Here is a 19,437-nt window from a genome sequence, read left to right as displayed (position 1 = left end):
TGAATTATCAACTTCTCTAATAAGTATTATTATAATTAATATGTATGAAATTTAAAATATAAAAAAAATATTATTTATGGGCCAAAAATATGAATCAACTTCATTCAAAAAACCAAACAAAAGGTTACTGTTGGAATTTTCTCTAGGATTAATGATACCAGAAACAATCTTTAGTTCACTTCAAATGCACTTTGAAAATTTTAAAATAATCAAAAATAATAATATCTTCAGTTAATTTTATATCAATTTTTCCTACAATTTTTTTTAGATGAATGCACATGCTAAATGGCAAGAATGAGTCAAAGAGGTGCGGAGGAATAATATACTTACAGCCAGACAGACACACGAAGATGACATATGTTTTATGTTAAGAAACGAATTAAACTCCATCATTAAGAGCATCTCCAATAGTCTCTTAACCCACTCTTAAATATAATATAAATTATTGGCTCTTAGTGATTTAAAATGGGTTCAACTCCAACAATACTCCTCATGTTCACTCCTTACTTTGTTTTATATTATTAAAAGTAAGTCATGTGCACAAAAATACAAAATAAAGTGGATGGAGAGAGAATGTGTGCTTACAAGTATATTATAGAATATTAGTTAAGAGTGACTAGTAGCTCTTAAAAGTGAGGAGAGAGGAGGGAAATTTAGAGAATTTAAGAGTGACTAGGAGCCTATTGGAGCAAGCAAAATTACAATCCTCCTCAAATTTTAATTTAAGAGCCACTATGAAGAGGCTATTGGAGATGCTCTAACTAGCCTACTTATACACACAAACTGTCTGTATTAGCAGTCATATAATTTATTTATTCAACTTTTGACTTCTCGCTGGCTGGCGACTACTTTTTCTTTTCTTTTGGGTATGTAGTGCTCGACGGTGAATTGCCGGAATAATTATTGTTCTTGTTTTGAAAAGTCAAGATTATTGCAAAAGAGCTCTCTTTTCGTTGGCCCTTTTGTTCCCATTGACCTGCTGTTTGATTTTCTTTAGTTGTTTCTTGGAATTTAGAGTAAAGTTTTGATCTTGATTTTAAAGAAAGAGAGAGATGTATGTGGTGCCTCCCCCTAAAAGTAATGATTTCAGCAACCCTGATGGATCTGATGGTCTGAGGACTTATCAGGCATGGAAGGGCAGCAATGTAAGAATCTCTCTCCCCCTCCTCTCTCTCTCTCTCCCCCCCTCCCTCCCTCTCTCTCCCTCTCCCTCTCTCTCTCCCCCTCCCTCTCTCTCTCGCTATCTCTCTCTCTCTCTCTCTCTCTCTCTCTCTCTCTCTCTCCCTCCCTCTCTCTCTCTCTCTCCCCCCCCTCTCTGGGTTAAGCTATTTGCTAGAATCTTGACGGATGGGTTTTATTGAAGATGATTAGATTTTTAAGATCCAGAAGCTGTGTGACCTTAATGAATAACCACATCTGGTCTTCTTCTTAAGCTATAGTCTGCTCTTGATTAGTTTATTTGGATTAATTAGGCTTATCAAATTCTTAGAGTTAGTTTTCGGGTTCTTGGCGGTGCTTTGGACATCGTTAGACGTGAAGGTTGGTAGTTAAGTTGCAAACTTGTGGTTCATGACATAATAGATGGATAAATCATAAATTGATAAAATGGACTATAATTAGGTTGTTAGCTATAATTGATAAATTGAATTGAATAGCTGCAGCTCAGAGTGATTCTGCACTTGTTACAAAGTAATTTTATTTATGGAGGATACTAGGGAAGTCATAATTAGTACTCTACTTGGTAATAGTTACACTTATAGAAGGTAGGGATTTTATAGGAGGAAATGCTAAATTTAGGTCTGCTGATCTAGTCATTGAATAAGTTCTGTTGTAAGTGATAGCTGTAAGAAAGTTAAGCACAAGGGGAAGAATGGGTTAGCCATCTAGGAAGGAATTTAGACAGAATATATCTTGTGACTTTTGGTAAGGAACCGGTGACAAGGCCCTGTTCTGTGTTACTAGTTTTTAGGGTCGGCGGATTTAACAATTGACATTTATGGCGTTTCTACTTAATTTGACATCCGTTTTCACTTCTGCAGGTTTTTCTTCTTCAGGGAAGATTAATATTTGGTCCAGATATAAGATCGATCTTCATGACTATATTCCTTATAGCAACTCCTGTAGCCATCTTTTGTGGCTTCATTGGCAGAAAACTAATGGATAAATATTCTGATAGTTTTGGAATATGGGTTATTGTCGTTGCTGTTGTATTCACGATATATGTAAGTCCTGCTTTTTATTCTCCAGTCCCACCGCATCTCAAACATTTTTACTCTGTATTGTAAATCTGTATCCTGTACTTGAACCGGCATGCTTGTGTATTTACATAGTTTACATTAAGTAGCAAATGCCTGGCTTCTTATCTGATCGTGATTAGAAGTCTATTCAGGTTGGTTCCCAATCAGTTATGCCAGTTGAGGAGAAGGGGAGGAATGAACTTCTTTGAAAATGCTTAGCTCAATAACCATTAGATCTTCACAATAGAGAAAACAAGAATGGAGAAACAGTATTGACTTGTTAGATCGAAGTGACATTATAGGTTACTGTTATAATATATGAACTGAGACATCTAGTTTCCTGACACATTATCAAATTTGTGACGGCAAAATTGGAGTTAAACTGATTCTCAATTCTAATAAACAGTCTAGTCTAGTTGTGTTAGGTACACTGGTTAATTTTTTGGTCTAAACTCATTAAATTCCACAAGAACTGAGTGTTTCTTTCCGTATATGTTATCTTTGCTGCTAGAACCAGTTTGTCCTTGTAGTTCATGTAACATATGGAGCTTTAAAACCCACATGTGGCTGCACTAACAAAAATACTCTAGAAGGAAATTAACTGGATTCAAACATCTATTCTGTTCTTGATAACTAATGCATAACATAATTTCCCCAGGTATTTTACAATCATAAAAGGTTTTTTATGCTTTTTGTTGCTTCGCTAAATTTTAATATAAGCAACTCCTTTTTTTAAATAAATTTTCGTAATTTTCATTTTTCTGTTCCCCCTTCCGAAATTGGGTTTATTCATGGGAACACCCATCTACTCTTACAAGTGAAGAGGTCCGTTTACATCTCATCCTTCCCATACCCTACTTTCGAGCTATTCATATGGGGTATTTTTGGGGGTTTTTAGAAATAGTAACCAACTTAATTTATCTATTAAATTTATTAATTACGTGTTTGCACAATATATCTTAAACATTCTATATATGATTTCTGCCACATTCCCGTGTTTGTTACAAATGGTGCGAGGTAAACATTTATTTCTTAGATCTACTGCTGTTTATTACATATGAAAATAATATATTGCAATTGCGGAGTTTGAGAAAATGCATAAACTTGATCCTTCAGGTGTTGGTGCTTCTTCTACTTACTTCTGGTAGAGATCCTGGTATTATTCCCCGCAATGCACACCCTCCGGAGCCAGAAAGTTATGATGAGAGCATTGATGTTGGGACCGGACAAACTCCACCTCTACGTTTGCCTCGCATCAAAGATGTAGTTGTCAACGGTATAACCGTGAAGGTTAAATATTGTGATACCTGCATGCTTTATAGACCCCCTCGCTGTTCACACTGTTCAATATGCAACAACTGTGTGGAGCGATTTGATCATCACTGCCCGTGGGTTGGACAGTGTATAGGACTGGTAAGTTGTCTTACTATTATTCCTTACCTGTATATGATTTTTCATTTTCGTGTAACTGCCAATTTGAACATGTTGGCCTAGATCTAATTATAAGCCGCACCAGTGTTGTGAAAAGCGCGCCTAGGCGCAAAGCGAAGCAAAGCGCACCCTTAGCGCCTCATATATGTCGAGGCGAAGGAACTTAAATGAAGCGCACGCTTTTAGCCTTGTAGCACAAAGCGCGCTTAAGCACGAAGCGGTAGAAAAGCGCGCTTTAGCAAAGCTAAGCGCATAGTAAGATATTTAATGTTATTGGGCCACTTTTAAGGCCCAAAAGTACTAACCCATAACAAATAAAAGAATTTTGAGTCACTTTTAAGGCCCAAAAGTACCAACCCATAACAAAAAAAAAGAATTTTAGGCCCAAATAAAAAGTACTAGCCTGGAATTCTGCCTATGAAACATAAATTTTGAATTTTAATATTTAATTTTAGGATTGTTTTTCCCTCTAAAAGTATTATTTAATATATTATAAAGGATACATTAAGTTATTTTTGGCTTAAAGTGTGATTTAATATATTATGAAGTATAAATTATGTTATGAACCTATATACATATATCCTAAATAATAAATAAAAAAAATTGTAAAACATGCGCCTAGCTTCAAAGAAGCGCGCGCCTCGCTTTTGCGCTTTGCGCCTAGGCTCCAGAGAGTTTTGCGCCTCGATGCGCTTAATGCTTTCGATAACACTGAGCCGCACTCCAACCTTTTATCGTTCCTCTGCTATTTCTTGGCTATAACCTAATGGGCCTATGTGTTTCTTAATTATGCTAATAAGAAATTTATTGGTCCCTTACCCATCATGTGATTCCGCCAACTTAGTGGTGGTGCTTCTCTCTGATGCATGATATGCAGCGCTGCCTTTTCATTTATTTAATTTAAAATGACTGCATAGACACATAGTGCTTTTTCCTGCTTTGTTAGATCTCCATCTCCATTATATAGTTTCTAATAAGTGGGACTATCTTACCTGCTTATTGGGCTTAATCTCTGTTAGCAATCACTTCTTTGGTTTCTTTCTCTGCTACTTTTTATCACTATTCACTTGTATGGAACATGCAAGCTGCAGTCATTCTTTTATTCAACAATTTTTATCACGGGATTCTAGCTCACTTCTATATCCCAACATGTTAAAATTTATATAGCTGTAGACTTTTATCTATCTTTTGGGTATGAACCTACAGTGACAAAAATGTAGTTTAGCCCATTGGATGCAATAATGACCCCTTTCCCTTTTCTGCATGCAGCGAAACTACCGCTTCTTCTTCATGTTTGTCTCCTCAGCAACCCTGCTCTGCATATATGTCTTTGGTTTTTGCTGGGTCTTTATCTTGAGAGTTAAAGATAAGGAGGATACATCGATCTGGAAGGCAATGACCAACTACCCTGCCTCAATTGTGCTGATAATATACTCATTCATTGCAGTTTGGTTTGTTGGTGGGCTTACAGTATTCCATCTTTATCTGATCAGTACTAACCAGGTGAAAAATTATATCTTTAAAGTTACATATATTGCCTTGCTAAATATTCTGCTTATGATTTAACAAGTTTTCCTAGTATATCAATTTTAGTGATCTTTTTATCTCTATGCAGTCTACCTATGAAAATTTTAGGTACCGATATGATCGGCGAGACAATCCATATAACAGAGGGGTCGTTGAGAATTTCAAGGAGATATTCTTCACCAGTATTCCTGTATCTAAGAACAAATTCAGGGGAATAGTGCAGAAAGAGCCTGCAATGCCTCGGGCAACGGGAGTCGGTTTCGTTAGCCCAAACTTGGAGAAAACCATGGGAGATGTAGAAGCTGGGAGGAAGCCAGTTTGGGATGACTCTGCAACAGGACTTAGTGAAGCCGAAGGAGAAGTCAGTAACGATGATGGCGTCAATCGTGCAGGTGCAGAGGAGTCACCGGACTTGAGCAGGATTATTGATGTTGAAGGAACAGAAGGACGAAGCATTCTACATCCCAGGCGATCTAGCTGGGGCCGAAGAAGTGGAACTTTAAATATACCACCTGATGTAGTTGCCATGGCGTCAGGAGTTGGGGATTCAAATCGAATCACTGGCAACAGTAATGACGGGAGCATGACGCGAAGGGATTGGCAATGACAGATAAGTTAAAAGCTGTAAAATCAAGTAGAAAAAGACTGATCGAAAAGGCCAAAAATCTAGATAATGTGTTCATGAATTTAACTAGGCTACGGTGGTGAGTGGTCTTAGGGTGTGTTGTGTGAATATTGTTTTCTGAGGTACATGCAGGATTATATTTTTTGTGAAGTATTTTTGCATCTATATTTTTCTTAAAGAAAGTTCTACATTTTTAATTTAGCTTTATTTAAAGTGTGATTAGTCTTGTTAGCGCATTAGAGTACCCGATTTCACCTGTTACATATTTTTTTCACATTATCAGACAACATCCAATGTAATTGCGAGGGATCAATCAAGTACATGCAATTTTTGGGTTGTTGAAATATGTCTAGAGCATTTCAACCGCTAGACGGGAAAAATGGTCATGTCCGGTACTTTTTAATCGTCGGATGGGACTCGTACTGCACTAAAAAACTATGTACGTGTTAGAAATCCCGTCCAATATTTTTTCACCACTGGACGGGAATCGTCGGGTGCTTAAAAATTTATGGATGTGCTACAAAAAATGTTATAACCATACCCTCTCTAGCAATCAGACCAGTGGCTGTGTTTTTTTCCAGCAATATTTATTAAAAAAATTCTGATTAATTCTTAAAATTATTTTATCAATTCACTGATGACACTCTGATTTATCGAATTTATATTTTGATATATTGTGAATCAGCAGGATGTTAGAGCAGTTATTTAAAAGCAGCAGCTTATTCATTAAATTAATTTTGGGACTGGAAAATCCTAATCAACCACAATAAGAGGATCATATGTGAAGTTCCCAGAATAGGTAAAAACTAGACCAACTGTGCAAAACTACAAATCTTATACTATAGTTCTTTTTCAAGTTACGCTGGCAACATGGACAAACAGCCAAGTAAAAAAGCCTCTGATTATCAAGATAGTAACTTTTTCCCATATATAACCAGCTCGAAAGCAAATGGTCTATCATTATATTAAAGAAAATTTTTAAAGCCGAGAAATTTGGAACTCGAAAATTTTCTGCTTTCCCATCTTTATTGCATGGACTGAAAGCGCTTCATAATTAAGATACTCATATCCATGTAACGCTGGCCACAGTTGGAAAGGCAGCTTGATTCACTAGAGCTGAACTTGCTTCCAGGAGTACCAGTAACACACTTGTCCCAACAAACATTTGTAAGCTTTGCCACCATTTCGTTTAGCATGGCCTTCTCTTTTTCTTGCTGCGTTGATGTTAAAAACATAAGAAATGTTAAGAAGCTGTGCTTAGCAAAGATGACATAAAACAATTTCTAGTCGGTAATTAAATTTCATTTGTCATTTATAACAATTAGTTACAGTATTTCAGACTAGGAAACAGAGAGTTTCATACTAGGTGTGTATGAATTATATGCAACAACCATGCCAAAAGAATGAAACTTGAACCATTGTCACTGTGACACTGTGTAAAGGTAACAGGGTTCATCGGAAAAGGTAGAAACATTTATTTGACCACACAGAAAAACATAACTTTCAATTAGAGAACATGCTATATCCTGATTCCTGCCAATTATAATCCTGAAGATTCCCCAGTGATCATCTTACTCACTAACTGTTACATTTGCTGATTTGCACTATATCAACAATCTTTTAAACACTCACTACAGATAATTCTTGCACACCAATATTAAAAAGGAGCAACCTTTGTCTGCAAATCCATCAAGTATTCAATTTCCCTTAAAATTATTATTGAAATCCTAAATAGAGACGAATTAGTGACCCAAGTCACCAACTTAAAAGCATTCTTTCAAGCAAACAACGGAACAAAAAAATTCAATTAAACTATGAGCTATATCCTGATTCCTGCCAAATATAATCACAAAGATTCCCTAGCAATCATCGCTCCACACTAACAGACCCGTACACAAGATATCAACAATCTTTTAAACATTCACCACAGATAATTTTTCTACACCAATACTAAAAAGAACCAAACTTTAACAAAAGGCGCAACCTTTCTATGCAAATCCATCAAGCCAAACAAAAATTCCCTTAATTTTCTTTATTACAGCTGAGTTAAGAAAATTCCTAATCTATGAGAATGAACAAACAAGACCTACTAATATAATCCAAGAAAATACCAAATATTAAACAAAATTATGCAAAACCCAAGTTTTATATATCCATAAAAAGTCAATCAGTCCACTCTACAAGCAAGAAACAAGAAAATAATCTACAAGCAAAAATCAAGAATCAAGAATATAATAATAAATACATAAAAATTAGTTAAAGATTTGGTGTATAAGATGCTTACATTGATAAAATGCTGCATGTCAGGAGAGCTTAAAGCTGAAGGATCCATTAATGATAATTTGAGTGATAAAATAAAATCTGTTAGTTTGTTCAAGAACACAGGGACATATAAACCCTAGCTTAACTACTTGGGGAGAAAGATAACAGGGGATATAATTAGAATAAATGGGCCGTAGCCCAGTAGCAGGATGGCCCATATTCTTTGTTGAAGGCCAGGTATCCAGGCCCCTGTAGTCTTGTTGCATCTGCAAAAATCGTAAGGCTGATAAACTTGCAAACCATGATTAATTGATTATATGATTTTAATCTCGCAGATTAAAATCTTATTCATTACTCCCTCTGTCCCATTTAATTGTATACGTTTCTTTTCAACTGCTCGAACACGCATTTTAATGCTCTTATAAAATATAGTTCTGTAACTTATTTTTAAGTTTTTTTTTCTGAATATAAATATAACATCCAAACTTTAATTCAGAAAAAAGAAAATTTTAAAATTAAATTACACAACTACACTTTACAGGAGTATTAAAGTCCGTGCCGCGTCCCCGTCCCCGTCCCCCAATGTATACTACTCAGGGGGACTGAGGGAGTATATTTTAAATAATATTATTTAATTTCACACATATATATATATATATATATTTATATTTATATTTATATTTATATTGATTTTTACTTGTGTCATCGTCGATTAATAACTTTTTTTTGAATCTCTGAATGTGATACACTTTTATTTCAAACAACATTTTCCCTGGTCAACAAAACGACCTTATCATATTATAAGGATTATAATAGAGAAAAACTATATAATAATCATTATTTTATTAGAGATTTCAAAAATCATACTGGTTATTCAGACAAATAACATTTTACATAAATTTTAATTTTACAAGGTTCAATATGTGTATCCTCAAAATATTGATAAAAAAAATCTCCACGATATGATGTGTGTGTTTAGAATATCATTAGGCACTAATCACAAATCATAAGTTAATACTAATGTAGTAATCTATACGGCTGAGCGTAGCAAATAAGTTGAATATCACTTTCACTATCGGGACGTCTGCTCCTATCACACATCTATCACCTTCGAATTATTACCCTCAAATAATTGCAATGATTAAATACTAAACTAAAGATCATAGTCGACTTTCTGATTCCTTTCATCTCAATAATTCAACATACAAAGATTGAAGTCCCTTTACTCCTAAATAATCATTACTCCCTCAATTTCTGTTTGATGTGTTGGCACTGTTCGTAATATGAGATAAATTATTAATTAAGTCTGATTTATAAAACTAAATTTAATCATGAATGATTTGTTGGATTCGTTTTTATAAGTACTTTAATACGATGAACTTTTTATATTTAATACTAATATAAAATTAAAAATATTAATGATTAAAAGTGAATATTGACAAACGTGATAAACACCGCAAAAAAGTATTGAGGGACGGAGGGCGTATTATTCTAACTTTTGCGCAGAGGCAGAACACATAGTCAATGAAGAGATGCGCTCAAACTAATCTAATCTTTAGCCGTTCTTCTTTATCCAGGACCAGAATTTACATGTTTTGTTTTATTGCTTTGTAGAATCTCTCTCAGATTTATTAGCTCACTAGATTCCGAGAATGATATTATTGGTAGAATTTTACCTTTGACATTAGAATCTGCATGGTTACGTCCAAAAAACATAACAAACATTCATTCTATGTCAGTACCCGTCAATATCGCGATTTTGATCTCTGAGAACCCGGGTGATAACTAATAAGGTCCTGTTGTTAAAGATAAAACGAACTTTCATTTGATGCGGTGTCAATTATCCGATTAAGACACGAGAGGTCTCGAGTTCAAACCACGTATGGAATGTAAATTATTATCCGATTACAATGCGAGAGGTCTCAAGTTCAAACCACGTATGGAATGTAAAGCAGCTAAGTACTAAACACGATAATTACAAGTCCTTGCCAACAAAGCTACTTTATATATTCATTATGTATACTAAATATCTCCGCTGAATAAAGGAAAATAGATATTCCATAAGTAGGACAATCGTGTGTGATCTGACAGCAATTTTTCATTATAACATATGCGGAACTGTACAAAAAAAGTTTAATCGAATCTAGCAAGGGTTCGGTGAATTTTACAACAGGCATTTAAAGTGGGAAGGCTTAGAGAACAGAACCAAAAATGGAAGGAGGATGATGAGGGGTAACAGAACAAAGAACTCTTAGACATCTAAATACAAAAATATGGCTACTCCTACACATTTTTTTCTCTTTGAGCTCCAAAACCCTCTGAAACAGAGTCTTTACCTTTGAATCTCTGATCAATTGCTAAGCTAATTGAGGATGGGATGAATGGAGGGATGAATTTCCAAGATAGCGGCCTTTTGCTTGTGTGTTCCTTCTTGGTCTTTCTCCTTCTGGTTCCGGTATCTTGAAAAGATTGAGACGAATTTGAACCAAAAACTGACGAGCTGAATGAAGAATCAGAAGCTCCAAATGAGACGGGGCCATTATGTGATGTATCATGAGGGTAACCAACTGCTGCATCTTCATGTGGGGGTGGGAATTTTTCACTTTTACTTTTAGGTTTTGCTTCAATAACAACTCTTCGTCTCTGGTATTCAGGTTAAGCAAACGAGTTAATTGAAAGATACAGGTGAGTAAGACATAAACAAGCCATACGCGAGCAATGAATAGTGCAACTACCGATGAAAACAAAATTCCTAAGAAATAAAAAGAAACATGACATTTAAGAAAAGAACATATCCCACGTACATCCAAGTTCGTTTGGAGCTCAGCATTTGCCTCTGGAGCTGGCATTGCCCGACTAACCCTATCACGATTTCTTACTTTTTTGGTGCCATCTACTGCTTGAGCTTTACCATTTAGACATCTTTGCCTGAAACAAATTATAGATCACACACTCATTAAGGTTAAGATCCAGGTCAAAGAAATGTTAAACAAAAGAGGATTGACAGCAGAACCTTCTGGCCTCCTCATCTCTTCGTTTAACATCTAATTCTTTGCTGGGGGGAAATTTTGGTAAAGCTGATGGATCACATGCATGAGGCTCCGTGGTGAAAAACTGTACACATGAAGAATACACCACATATTATATTTTATATTTTATATTAGAAACCCCAAAGGAACTGTACTTCTAATATAACCAATTATAAATTATTATTTTTTTGAAAATGTTGGTTTTGGTGAGCGGAAGCTGAAACGCAAAAACTTATGGAAGGTAAAAAGTTTATGATTATGGAGAGTGTTCAGCAGTACCCTTCTCCAAAGTGTGCAAATTCACCTATAGGTACACTGCTCTTTCTTGATCTAATTCTATATGTCATGCATAACGTGAGACATGTCATGCTTAGTTAAACTTTCATAAAAGGAGATGATTGCTCGTAGGTCCACGAATAGTGTGGCACACATGTTAGCTACACATTCTATGTCTGGCCTGAGGAAATGGGTTGATGCCCCTCCTGAGTTTATTGATCATGTTCTTATTTCTGATCTTGCTTAAGTAATGAAAGCTCGTTTATTCAAAAAAAAAAAAAAATGGTCCAGGGATTAAAGAACAAAAGCTAGGGCATTCAACTCCTAAACTTCTGTTGTGTGTTCAGCACATGTAACTAGTGTTATGTTGATGCATATTCCTGAATAATCTCTACGAGCAGGATACTATCATTACATCGTAAGTACCAATCTATTAGGAGTAATATAATGTTATGATATTAGATTAAAAAAACTGGAGTTGGTACTTACTTCGCTATTCAGAGCTGCAGTGGCAGAACCTCGCTCCATGGGATCAATAGCCAGAAGCTTTTCAAGTAAAGGAAGAGAAGAAGGTGGAAAATCCTTAAAGATCTCAGCTGTGCGACGCTTGTATGGCTGCTGTGGTTTAAAAAGGGTTGCATTGGGCAAACGAGATTTCTTCCAGTATTCCTCGGACGGAGAACCACATAATTTGAATATCTTATGTAACTGCTCAACCTAATAAGCCAAAAATCTGAAAATAAATAACCTTGATCGTATAGTAACATTAAGCATATGCCAATTATATGGTTACTGTCGCTACAGTTTAAGTTAGAAGATGTTATTAAGTTAAAAGATTCTAGAGCTCTATACTAAAGACTCTCTGCTCTCTAAACTAAGGAAGATTTTCTGAGTACGAGTCTAACAATTAATTAAAATTCACGCTACTGCTCATTTAAATTAATAAGAAGACAGATAATTAACTTCAAGGTTATGTATGAGTAGCATAAGAATTACCAAATGACATAAAACAAGTAATAAACTATACCTCTGTCCTTCCTGGCATTATTGGTTTCCCAGCAAGTAATTCTGCCAAGATGCAGCCGGCACTCCACAGGTCTACACTAACACCATAATGAGTGGCCCCGAGAAGAAGCTCTGGTGGACGGTACCACAGGGTAACAACACGACTAGTCATTGACTGCTTGTGAGCAGGATCAAAAAAAGTAGCTAAACCAAAATCAGCAATTTTTAGATTTCCTTCATTGTCAATGAGCAAATTAGACCCCTTGATATCACGATGGAGCACACCATGATTATGGCAATGCTCGATCCCTGACAGCAATTGCTTCATGAAGCATTTGACCTGTCACAGTAAAAATTACAGATAAAATTCATCATCCAAAAAAATATATACCAGAATGTACACAACTTCAGATCTGCAGATGTCGAGACATTGATCCAATGGATCTTTTATATCTCCATAAAGTTTAGCACTGTCTATTAAATTGTCAACCAAAGTGCATAACCAATTAATAATTAGCAAATGTATTACTGGCACGTCATTTACTATTAACTGTGGAATCACTAAAAATGCTAGCATTTCTCTCATGAACTCTCAATAATTACATATGCAACACACAACAACAAAAATGATTGAAGCAACAACAGTTACCGTATAACCAGAACAACACATTGGATGCCCAAAGCAGAATACATGGGGTCCAATATATACAAACAGTTTAGTGGCAACATCAGAAAGCATATGGATTAAAACAAGAAGACAAACACAATAAGCAGAGATACTAGAACACTAAACAGATAAGTACTAAGAGTTTTCTCTATTCTTCTTTCCTTCTTTAAATATTATTTTCTATTTCATTAAGCATCTAGATATGTTGGATTCCAATTTCCACCAAAACAAAAACATCAATTTCACTTCTATCACACAATTTTCAGTTAGAGCAATCAGAGGTAAGTTAGTTATAATGCCTGATGCAAATTGTCAATGATATGACTATAGTTGAAAATTTTCAAACCAAAATCAACACCTAATTAAACCTACCAACAAAAAAATAATAACTTCATTTTCATAAACAGTAATGAAAAGGAAGCGCCATCACCTGTGATTCCGTAAATTTGTTGCCTTGAACTGCAGCAAGCCCAGAAAGATCATGTTCCATGTACTCAAAAACAAGGTAAAGACTACAAGACATTCTTGAAGTAACTAAGCCTTCGAGCTTAATTACATTGGGATGATTCAATTTCTTCAAAACAAGAATCTCTCTGGCCATAAACTTGACACTTTCGGGTTCTAAATTATCAAACCTAACCTTCTTCAGAGCCACTATCTTTCCTGTTAGCAAATCCCTTGCCTTGTACACATTGCTATATGTCCCTTGCCCTATCTAATCAATTTAGAAAAATACAACATTATTCATAAAATACTTTAAAAATTCAACAAAAAACAATTAGTACATAATCTCATGACAAATTAATTCAAATACACACATGCACAACATAAATATATTGTAATGAAAATATATTACCTTGTCAAGTTTCTCAAAGGTGTTAGCACGGCGAGGAGTCAAATCTTTAATGGCATCTCCAGCGAAAGTGCACAACCACGACGGCCACCCATGGCACGTTTTCAGGCTAAACTCCGGCCGTGGTTTATACTTCTCAGTCACCGTCAAAACCCCACTTCTATTTTTCTCTCTGCATTCATTGTTTTCAACTGTACCGGCGTTGATATTCTGCTTGGAGCTCCGGCGAGAGAAAGGCGCTTTAAGGGTCTTCCAAATAGTGTCATCTCCGGTGACCCTTTTGCATAAAACGCAACCCATTGTGTTTATATCACCGGTTTGTATTCATTTTCAGGAATCTTGAAGAATCAGGTAAATTCCGGCGACTGCTTTGGCCGGAAAACAGAGAGATGAAAAACCAATAGTGAAGTATGAAGGGAGTGAATTGGAAAGGAGCTAAAAAGGTTTGATTTAGTCCAAGCTCAAGTGTTGTATGTATGGTTAATAATATATACAGAGAGAGAGAGAGGGAGAGAAAGAGAGAGATTTTACAGAGAAAAGTTAGGTAAAAGGAGAGAGAGATTCAGAGGAGGGAACCTGTACACATCAGTATAGAAGTCAAATTAATATGGAGTATATTATTTAAATAAATATAGTAAAAATATAGAAAATATAGTGCGTTTATCCTACAGTTTCACCAAGAAGGTTTAAAAAGTCTAAGGAAAGGAATAATACATTTGATTTCTAGGTCATGGTTCTGATTCTAGTAGTCAATTATAAATAAAATAAAGTTGTGATTAGGTATTTCACACAATAGACTTTTCCCATGTATTATGGATAGACTGAAATAGAGCATTCCATGCAACTTCTCAACATCAATTCGATCAACATTGAGCTGAAATGTTGAACTGTTCGGCGTATTTTTGCGTCATAAGTAACTATATAATTAATTCTGACATTTTAGTTTTTGAGGTCGAAACCAGAATTCTGAAATATTCGAGATTTACCTAATCTGTTATTAATTTCAGATCAGTAGAAAACGTGATATTATAATAGCCCTTCAAAGTTTCACATGTCTTTGAAGCGGATATAAATTTGTCGTTCATATCTTTCATAAATTATGAGAATATTAAAAATAAACCAATCATAAAAAATTCAATCCGAACCTTTTGAATTCTGATACCATGTTAAATATCGCTCACGTTCAATACCAGTAGTATAATCTTGTACGGGCCTGACTACGTGAGTGTAAAAGTGTGAAAAACAGAGGTAAAAGACTGTAAACAGAAGAGGAGAAAAAAGGAAGGTTTAAAGAGAGCAAGGCTAACTACCTCGCCTAACATAATAAAAGCTCCATCCTCAGCATTTACTCGCCCCATTTTGTCCATTCTCTGCAGACATCGCTTACCTCCTCTCATTATTTCATACTCGTCACTGCTGCTGCACACTGCAGTACATGTCTTTCTCCCATGCTGCATGGCTCCCTCTGCCTTGTTCAACCGAGAAGATGCTAACTTAAAAAACGTATTCACCGGCGTTTGGATGAATTTAAAATAAATATTTATTGATTAAAATAAAAAGGAAAGGGTCATTAGAAATGTGTTATACTTGATTGCATCACTCCTATTTCTTCCGGTTTTATTGTTTTATTCGTCTTGTTTATAGATATTTTTATTCTTTAGAATAATATAATAAGTGATTAAATTGTTTGAAAAAGAAGAAGAAGCTCTAATAGAAAAACTAACATTTATAACTTTTAAAAAGTGTTCTTGTTTTTATACAAAAACGAGTGAAGAAAACAGAAGTTAACTTCTTTAAAAAAGTACTTCCGCTGCACTGCCAAACAGCCACGCTGTCTCCATTATTTTGGAGGTCATCTGCTAATCTAGGATTTGAGATTTTTATGTCCAAAAAATCATGGTTGTAAAAATTGAGATTAATTGAATGATTTGCGATTTTCGGAGATTTTTTTTGATAAATCAAACATTTTTTAATCAAAACAAAATACTATTGATAACCGGTTTAAGAATAATTGGACAATTTTTAATAAAATCAAAAAAAATCAGAACCTTCCAAACAGCCGTAATAACACCTCCATCTTTTTTTGAGATAGATGTTCCCATAAATTATACTCCCTCCGTCCTTAAATACTTTTCTGTTTTTTTATCACATTTGCCAACACACACTTTTTGATCAGTAATATTTTTAATTTACTTGCTCTTTTTTGGAGATCATCTTATTCTTTAAAATCTAGTTGTTTTAATTATCCTTCACTTCTACCTTCGGGTAATCTTTGCTGAAAGGGTGCATTGTTCGCACTTATTTGGTAGAGATGAGTAGTGATGATTGGTGTTTGTTTGGGAGAATTTCCTTGTATTTGGAGGAATCTGTTCAAGCTGGTCAGCACGAATTTATTAAATTCGTGGTAGAGTTGAGAATTTACTATCGGGTAAGGCAGATAGTTTAGGGTTACAAATGTTAACCCTTATGCTAGCAAATGAGAATGGTAGGTGTGTCTTGTGCGGTTACGATCAGACTGCAAAGATCACACAGGAGAACGGTATTCACGAAATGGTGCTGATCGAGCCATGTAGTGTTACCGAAAGGTGGAAGACCAGCGTTTTTTTTACTTGAACTTGTGTTGTCATTTGACGGTAGCTGCTTTGACTTGAATTGTTTTTTATGCCTTACGTGCATATTCTGTTAATTGTTGTTTTGTTCTATGTGGACTTGCTGAGCAATTTGATTGCTCATTCTTGCATCTATTTTATTCCTTTTTGACCAGTAAATAGTGAGTATGGCACAACTCAAGAGAACCGCCCGGAAATGGGTTTTTGGCAAAGGCAGGGAAAAAGCGCATCACCCAAGCTGAGACTGCTAGACTACGTCGTTTTTTAGTACGAGCTATAGTCATTATAATGGTCTGAAATCAGACTTCCCTTTATGTAATAAAATTAGACTCGGTAGTAATGTTGTAGAACGATCGATGCTAGACTTGTGGGGCAAGAGTTGGATTATGTAATATTAATATGTAATGCAAGTGTTGTTTTGAGCCAGATATTTAGTGGCGGACCAGATGTGCGGGATGTGGATCTGGGGCCGTCACATTTACAACAACTACACTGATCAAAACTTCCAAATTTATTGATTTTAGTGCTTAGCATTTGCCCAGGGCACACACCAGACAAACTCATATCACATACTCACATGTTTCATGATTTCTATATAGTTTGAATTATAAGATGTTATCCATTTTTCATATATTTCAAAGTAATAATTTTTAATAATTTAAACATTGTTATAATAGTATTTTTTTTCTAAACTTTCAAATTTATTATTAAATAAAAATGATCTCACAATTTTATCCCTTTTTCATTTAACTTTACTCATTTTACATATATTATTGGTCTCGTTGTCCAAATCCAATACATATAATTGAATACGACGAACGACAAAATCATGATTATTAATAAAAAATTAATATAATAGTCGGAAATTGTTGTAACGACGGAGTCAAGTCCGTCGGAAAACTCATAAAGAAGCCCTCCGCATTTTCAAAATACTCCCTCCGTCTTAATTTATATGTCTATTTTGCTTTCGATAAGTCAAATTGACTAATTTTTTACTAACTATTATAAAATGTTTATATACTATTTTAGAAAATAGAAGTTACATATTAAATAGACTAGATTACTTTTGATGATATTTTTTATAAAAAAATTCAATTATATAATATATATATAGGGTAGCACTCCATAGCATATCCTCTTATATGGAGTTACGTAGCACACCATTATAAATATATACATAATATATATTCTATTATATTTTTTATGAAATATAATTGCAAATTTTGATTATTAAACCAAAAATGAAGTTATACAATTTTTTTATTCCAAAAAATTATCTAAAATTATGCAATATCTCAACATGATTCTATAACAGAATAATAATCATCCAGAATTATTCTATTGTAGAATCAGTTTCGAAAATATACTTTTTTTAATCAAATTTTAAGTGTTAAATTACTTAAAATAGATTTATTTTATAGTATTATATATTAGAATCACGTTTTATATGTATTCTATAACAGAATTTATAATAAAATTGATGATTCATAGTAGCGCACTATGTAACTCCATGTAAGGAGTCCCTCTATGGAATGTTGACCTATATATATATATTTTAGTCAAAATGTAGTTTGACTAGTCAAAAGTCAAGAGAGACATGTATATTGAGACGAGGAAGTAATATACTCCCTCAGTCTCCATTTACATGTCCATTTTGCTTTTCGAGGAGTCAAATTGACCAATTTTTGACTAAACATTACAATTATCTATTCATTATTTATAATCCGAAAGTTGCATATTAAAATAGACAAAATATACTTTCTAATGATATAATTTTTATTATTTTTGGCAATTATATAATACATGTAAATTTCAGTCAAAATATATTCAATTTGACCGGTCAAAAATTAAAATGGACATGTAAAAGAGTACGGCGGGAGTAATTTTATTTGAACCACTTTAAAAAAAGCTAAAGAATATAATTGTCCCATTTGTATTTTTGTTTCTTTGAATCTTTGTTTTTCAACGATCATCTCTAATTACTTACCGTCCATTTAAATCTTCTGTCGCACTTTATCTCACGCCGATTATATATTCTGCTGCATTAAAATTATCTTTTAATTTCCGATCATTATTCAGAGTTAAAATATAATTTAAATGCACACGCGATATCTTTATTGTATTAAATATCGTCGAGAGTAAAGAAGTAGTATTTCCGAAATTAATTCAACCCCAACATATATTATGGCACAACCCCACCATTAAATGCAAATTTTTGGAAAATTGTATAAACGTCCACACCACAGCATATCATTAAATCAATACCTAATAGTAGATTAAATACCATTTGAAGAAATAAAAGTGTGCTCAATTATTTGTCTGACCAGCGTCACACCCTACCACAAACTTACTCTTGCATTGTACTCCCGATCTAGCAATCTAGTTAAGCAGAAAGGAAAATTCAGCTAAAACAGTCATATTTAGAAGCCAAATTTTCACCTAATCGAGAATGAACAAGTTTTTTTTTTTTTTTTTGAGAAGAGAGAATGAACAAGTTAATTCATTAAATCAAAACATTGTCGTTCCCGGGCTCGGTTTTTTGTAATCATTTTTTAATTAGAAAGAATATTTAAATAAATAACTGTCGATAGATATATTTTCATCGTAAAAATTTGTGACGAAATCCTAATTTCCGTCTTAAGTAGAGCGGAAAACGAATTTGACCTGTTTAATAAATTTATCTAAACATCGAATTTGATCAATTATATTTTTTAGTACTTTAATTTTGACTGGCCAATTTTCTCTTAGAGATGTCATGGAAAAACAAATTTATTTTTACTCATATTAATATTATAGTTAGACATTTCCATACTTGATTCATATGATTTGAATAAGAGATTTTGTTTTCAATAACCTAAAATGTTGAAAGCTCGTATAAAACGGGACAAAAAAAGTACGCATTAATGAGTATCGGAT

The 19,437-nt window shown here is 34.2% G+C and overlaps 3 protein-coding genes across 3 annotated transcripts; 1 reads left to right on the top strand and 2 right to left on the bottom strand.

Annotated features, from left to right (window-relative positions):
- The first annotated feature begins 754 nt into the window (after nt 1-754).
- Nucleotides 755-6,027, top strand: LOC108223836 (probable protein S-acyltransferase 7). Its single transcript, XM_017398273.2, has 5 exons — nt 755-1,145; nt 2,040-2,222; nt 3,354-3,650; nt 4,938-5,171; nt 5,284-6,027. The coding sequence occupies exons 1-5, from the start codon at nt 1,053-1,055 to the stop codon at nt 5,800-5,802; spliced, it is 1,326 nt and encodes a 441-aa protein (XP_017253762.1). The 5' UTR covers nt 755-1,052; the 3' UTR covers nt 5,803-6,027.
- A 674-nt stretch (nt 6,028-6,701) lies between these two features.
- LOC108222102 (mitochondrial import inner membrane translocase subunit TIM8) lies at nt 6,702-8,257 on the bottom strand. The gene is made up of 2 exons (XM_017396003.2): nt 8,105-8,257; nt 6,702-7,034 (listed from the first exon to the last, which is right to left on the bottom strand). Exons 1-2 carry the CDS (start codon nt 8,150-8,152, stop codon nt 6,846-6,848), a joined length of 237 nt encoding a protein of 78 aa, XP_017251492.1. The 5' UTR covers nt 8,153-8,257; the 3' UTR covers nt 6,702-6,845.
- Nucleotides 8,258-10,162: 1,905 nt separating this feature from the next.
- On the bottom strand, nt 10,163-14,504 carry LOC108223864 (probable serine/threonine-protein kinase At1g54610). The gene is made up of 7 exons (XM_017398315.2): nt 13,916-14,504; nt 13,490-13,774; nt 12,415-12,732; nt 11,877-12,104; nt 11,096-11,196; nt 10,887-11,010; nt 10,163-10,725 (listed from the first exon to the last, which is right to left on the bottom strand). The coding sequence occupies exons 1-7, from the start codon at nt 14,210-14,212 to the stop codon at nt 10,366-10,368; spliced, it is 1,713 nt and encodes a 570-aa protein (XP_017253804.1). The 5' UTR covers nt 14,213-14,504; the 3' UTR covers nt 10,163-10,365.
- Between the last annotated feature and the right edge of the window lie 4,933 nt (nt 14,505-19,437).

Source organism: Daucus carota, chromosome 5 (genome assembly GCF_001625215.2).
Source record: "Daucus carota subsp. sativus chromosome 5, DH1 v3.0, whole genome shotgun sequence".
NCBI classification, from domain to species: Eukaryota; Viridiplantae; Streptophyta; class Magnoliopsida; order Apiales; family Apiaceae; genus Daucus; species Daucus carota.
This window is presented reverse-complemented; position numbering and strand designations above follow the sequence as displayed.

What these genes read in the sequence shown, in the direction of transcription:
- LOC108223836 (XM_017398273.2), top strand. Translation starts at nt 1,053, where the DNA reads ATGTATGTGGTGCCTCCCCCTAAAAGTAATGATTTCAGCAACCCTGAT. An exon ending in AGGCATGGAAGGGCAGCAAT is followed by an intron (nt 1,146 to 2,039) that starts GTAAGAATCTCT and finishes TCACTTCTGCAG; the next exon opens with GTTTTTCTTCTTCAGGGAAG. An exon ending in CTGTTGTATTCACGATATAT is followed by an intron (nt 2,223 to 3,353) that starts GTAAGTCCTGCT and finishes TTGATCCTTCAG; the next exon opens with GTGTTGGTGCTTCTTCTACT.
- LOC108222102 (XM_017396003.2), bottom strand. Translation starts at nt 8,152, where the DNA reads ATGGATCCTTCAGCTTTAAGCTCTCCTGACATGCAGCATTTTATCAAT. An exon ending in ACATGCAGCATTTTATCAAT is followed by an intron (nt 7,035 to 8,104) that starts GTAAGCATCTTA and finishes ACATCAACGCAG; the next exon opens with CAAGAAAAAGAGAAGGCCAT.
- LOC108223864 (XM_017398315.2), bottom strand. Translation starts at nt 14,212, where the DNA reads ATGGGTTGCGTTTTATGCAAAAGGGTCACCGGAGATGACACTATTTGG. An exon ending in TAATGCCAGGAAGGACAGAG is followed by an intron (nt 12,105 to 12,414) that starts GTATAGTTTATT and finishes TTGGCTTATTAG; the next exon opens with GTTGAGCAGTTACATAAGAT. An exon ending in AGCTCCAAACGAACTTGGAT is followed by an intron (nt 10,726 to 10,886) that starts GTACGTGGGATA and finishes CCTGAATACCAG; the next exon opens with AGACGAAGAGTTGTTATTGA.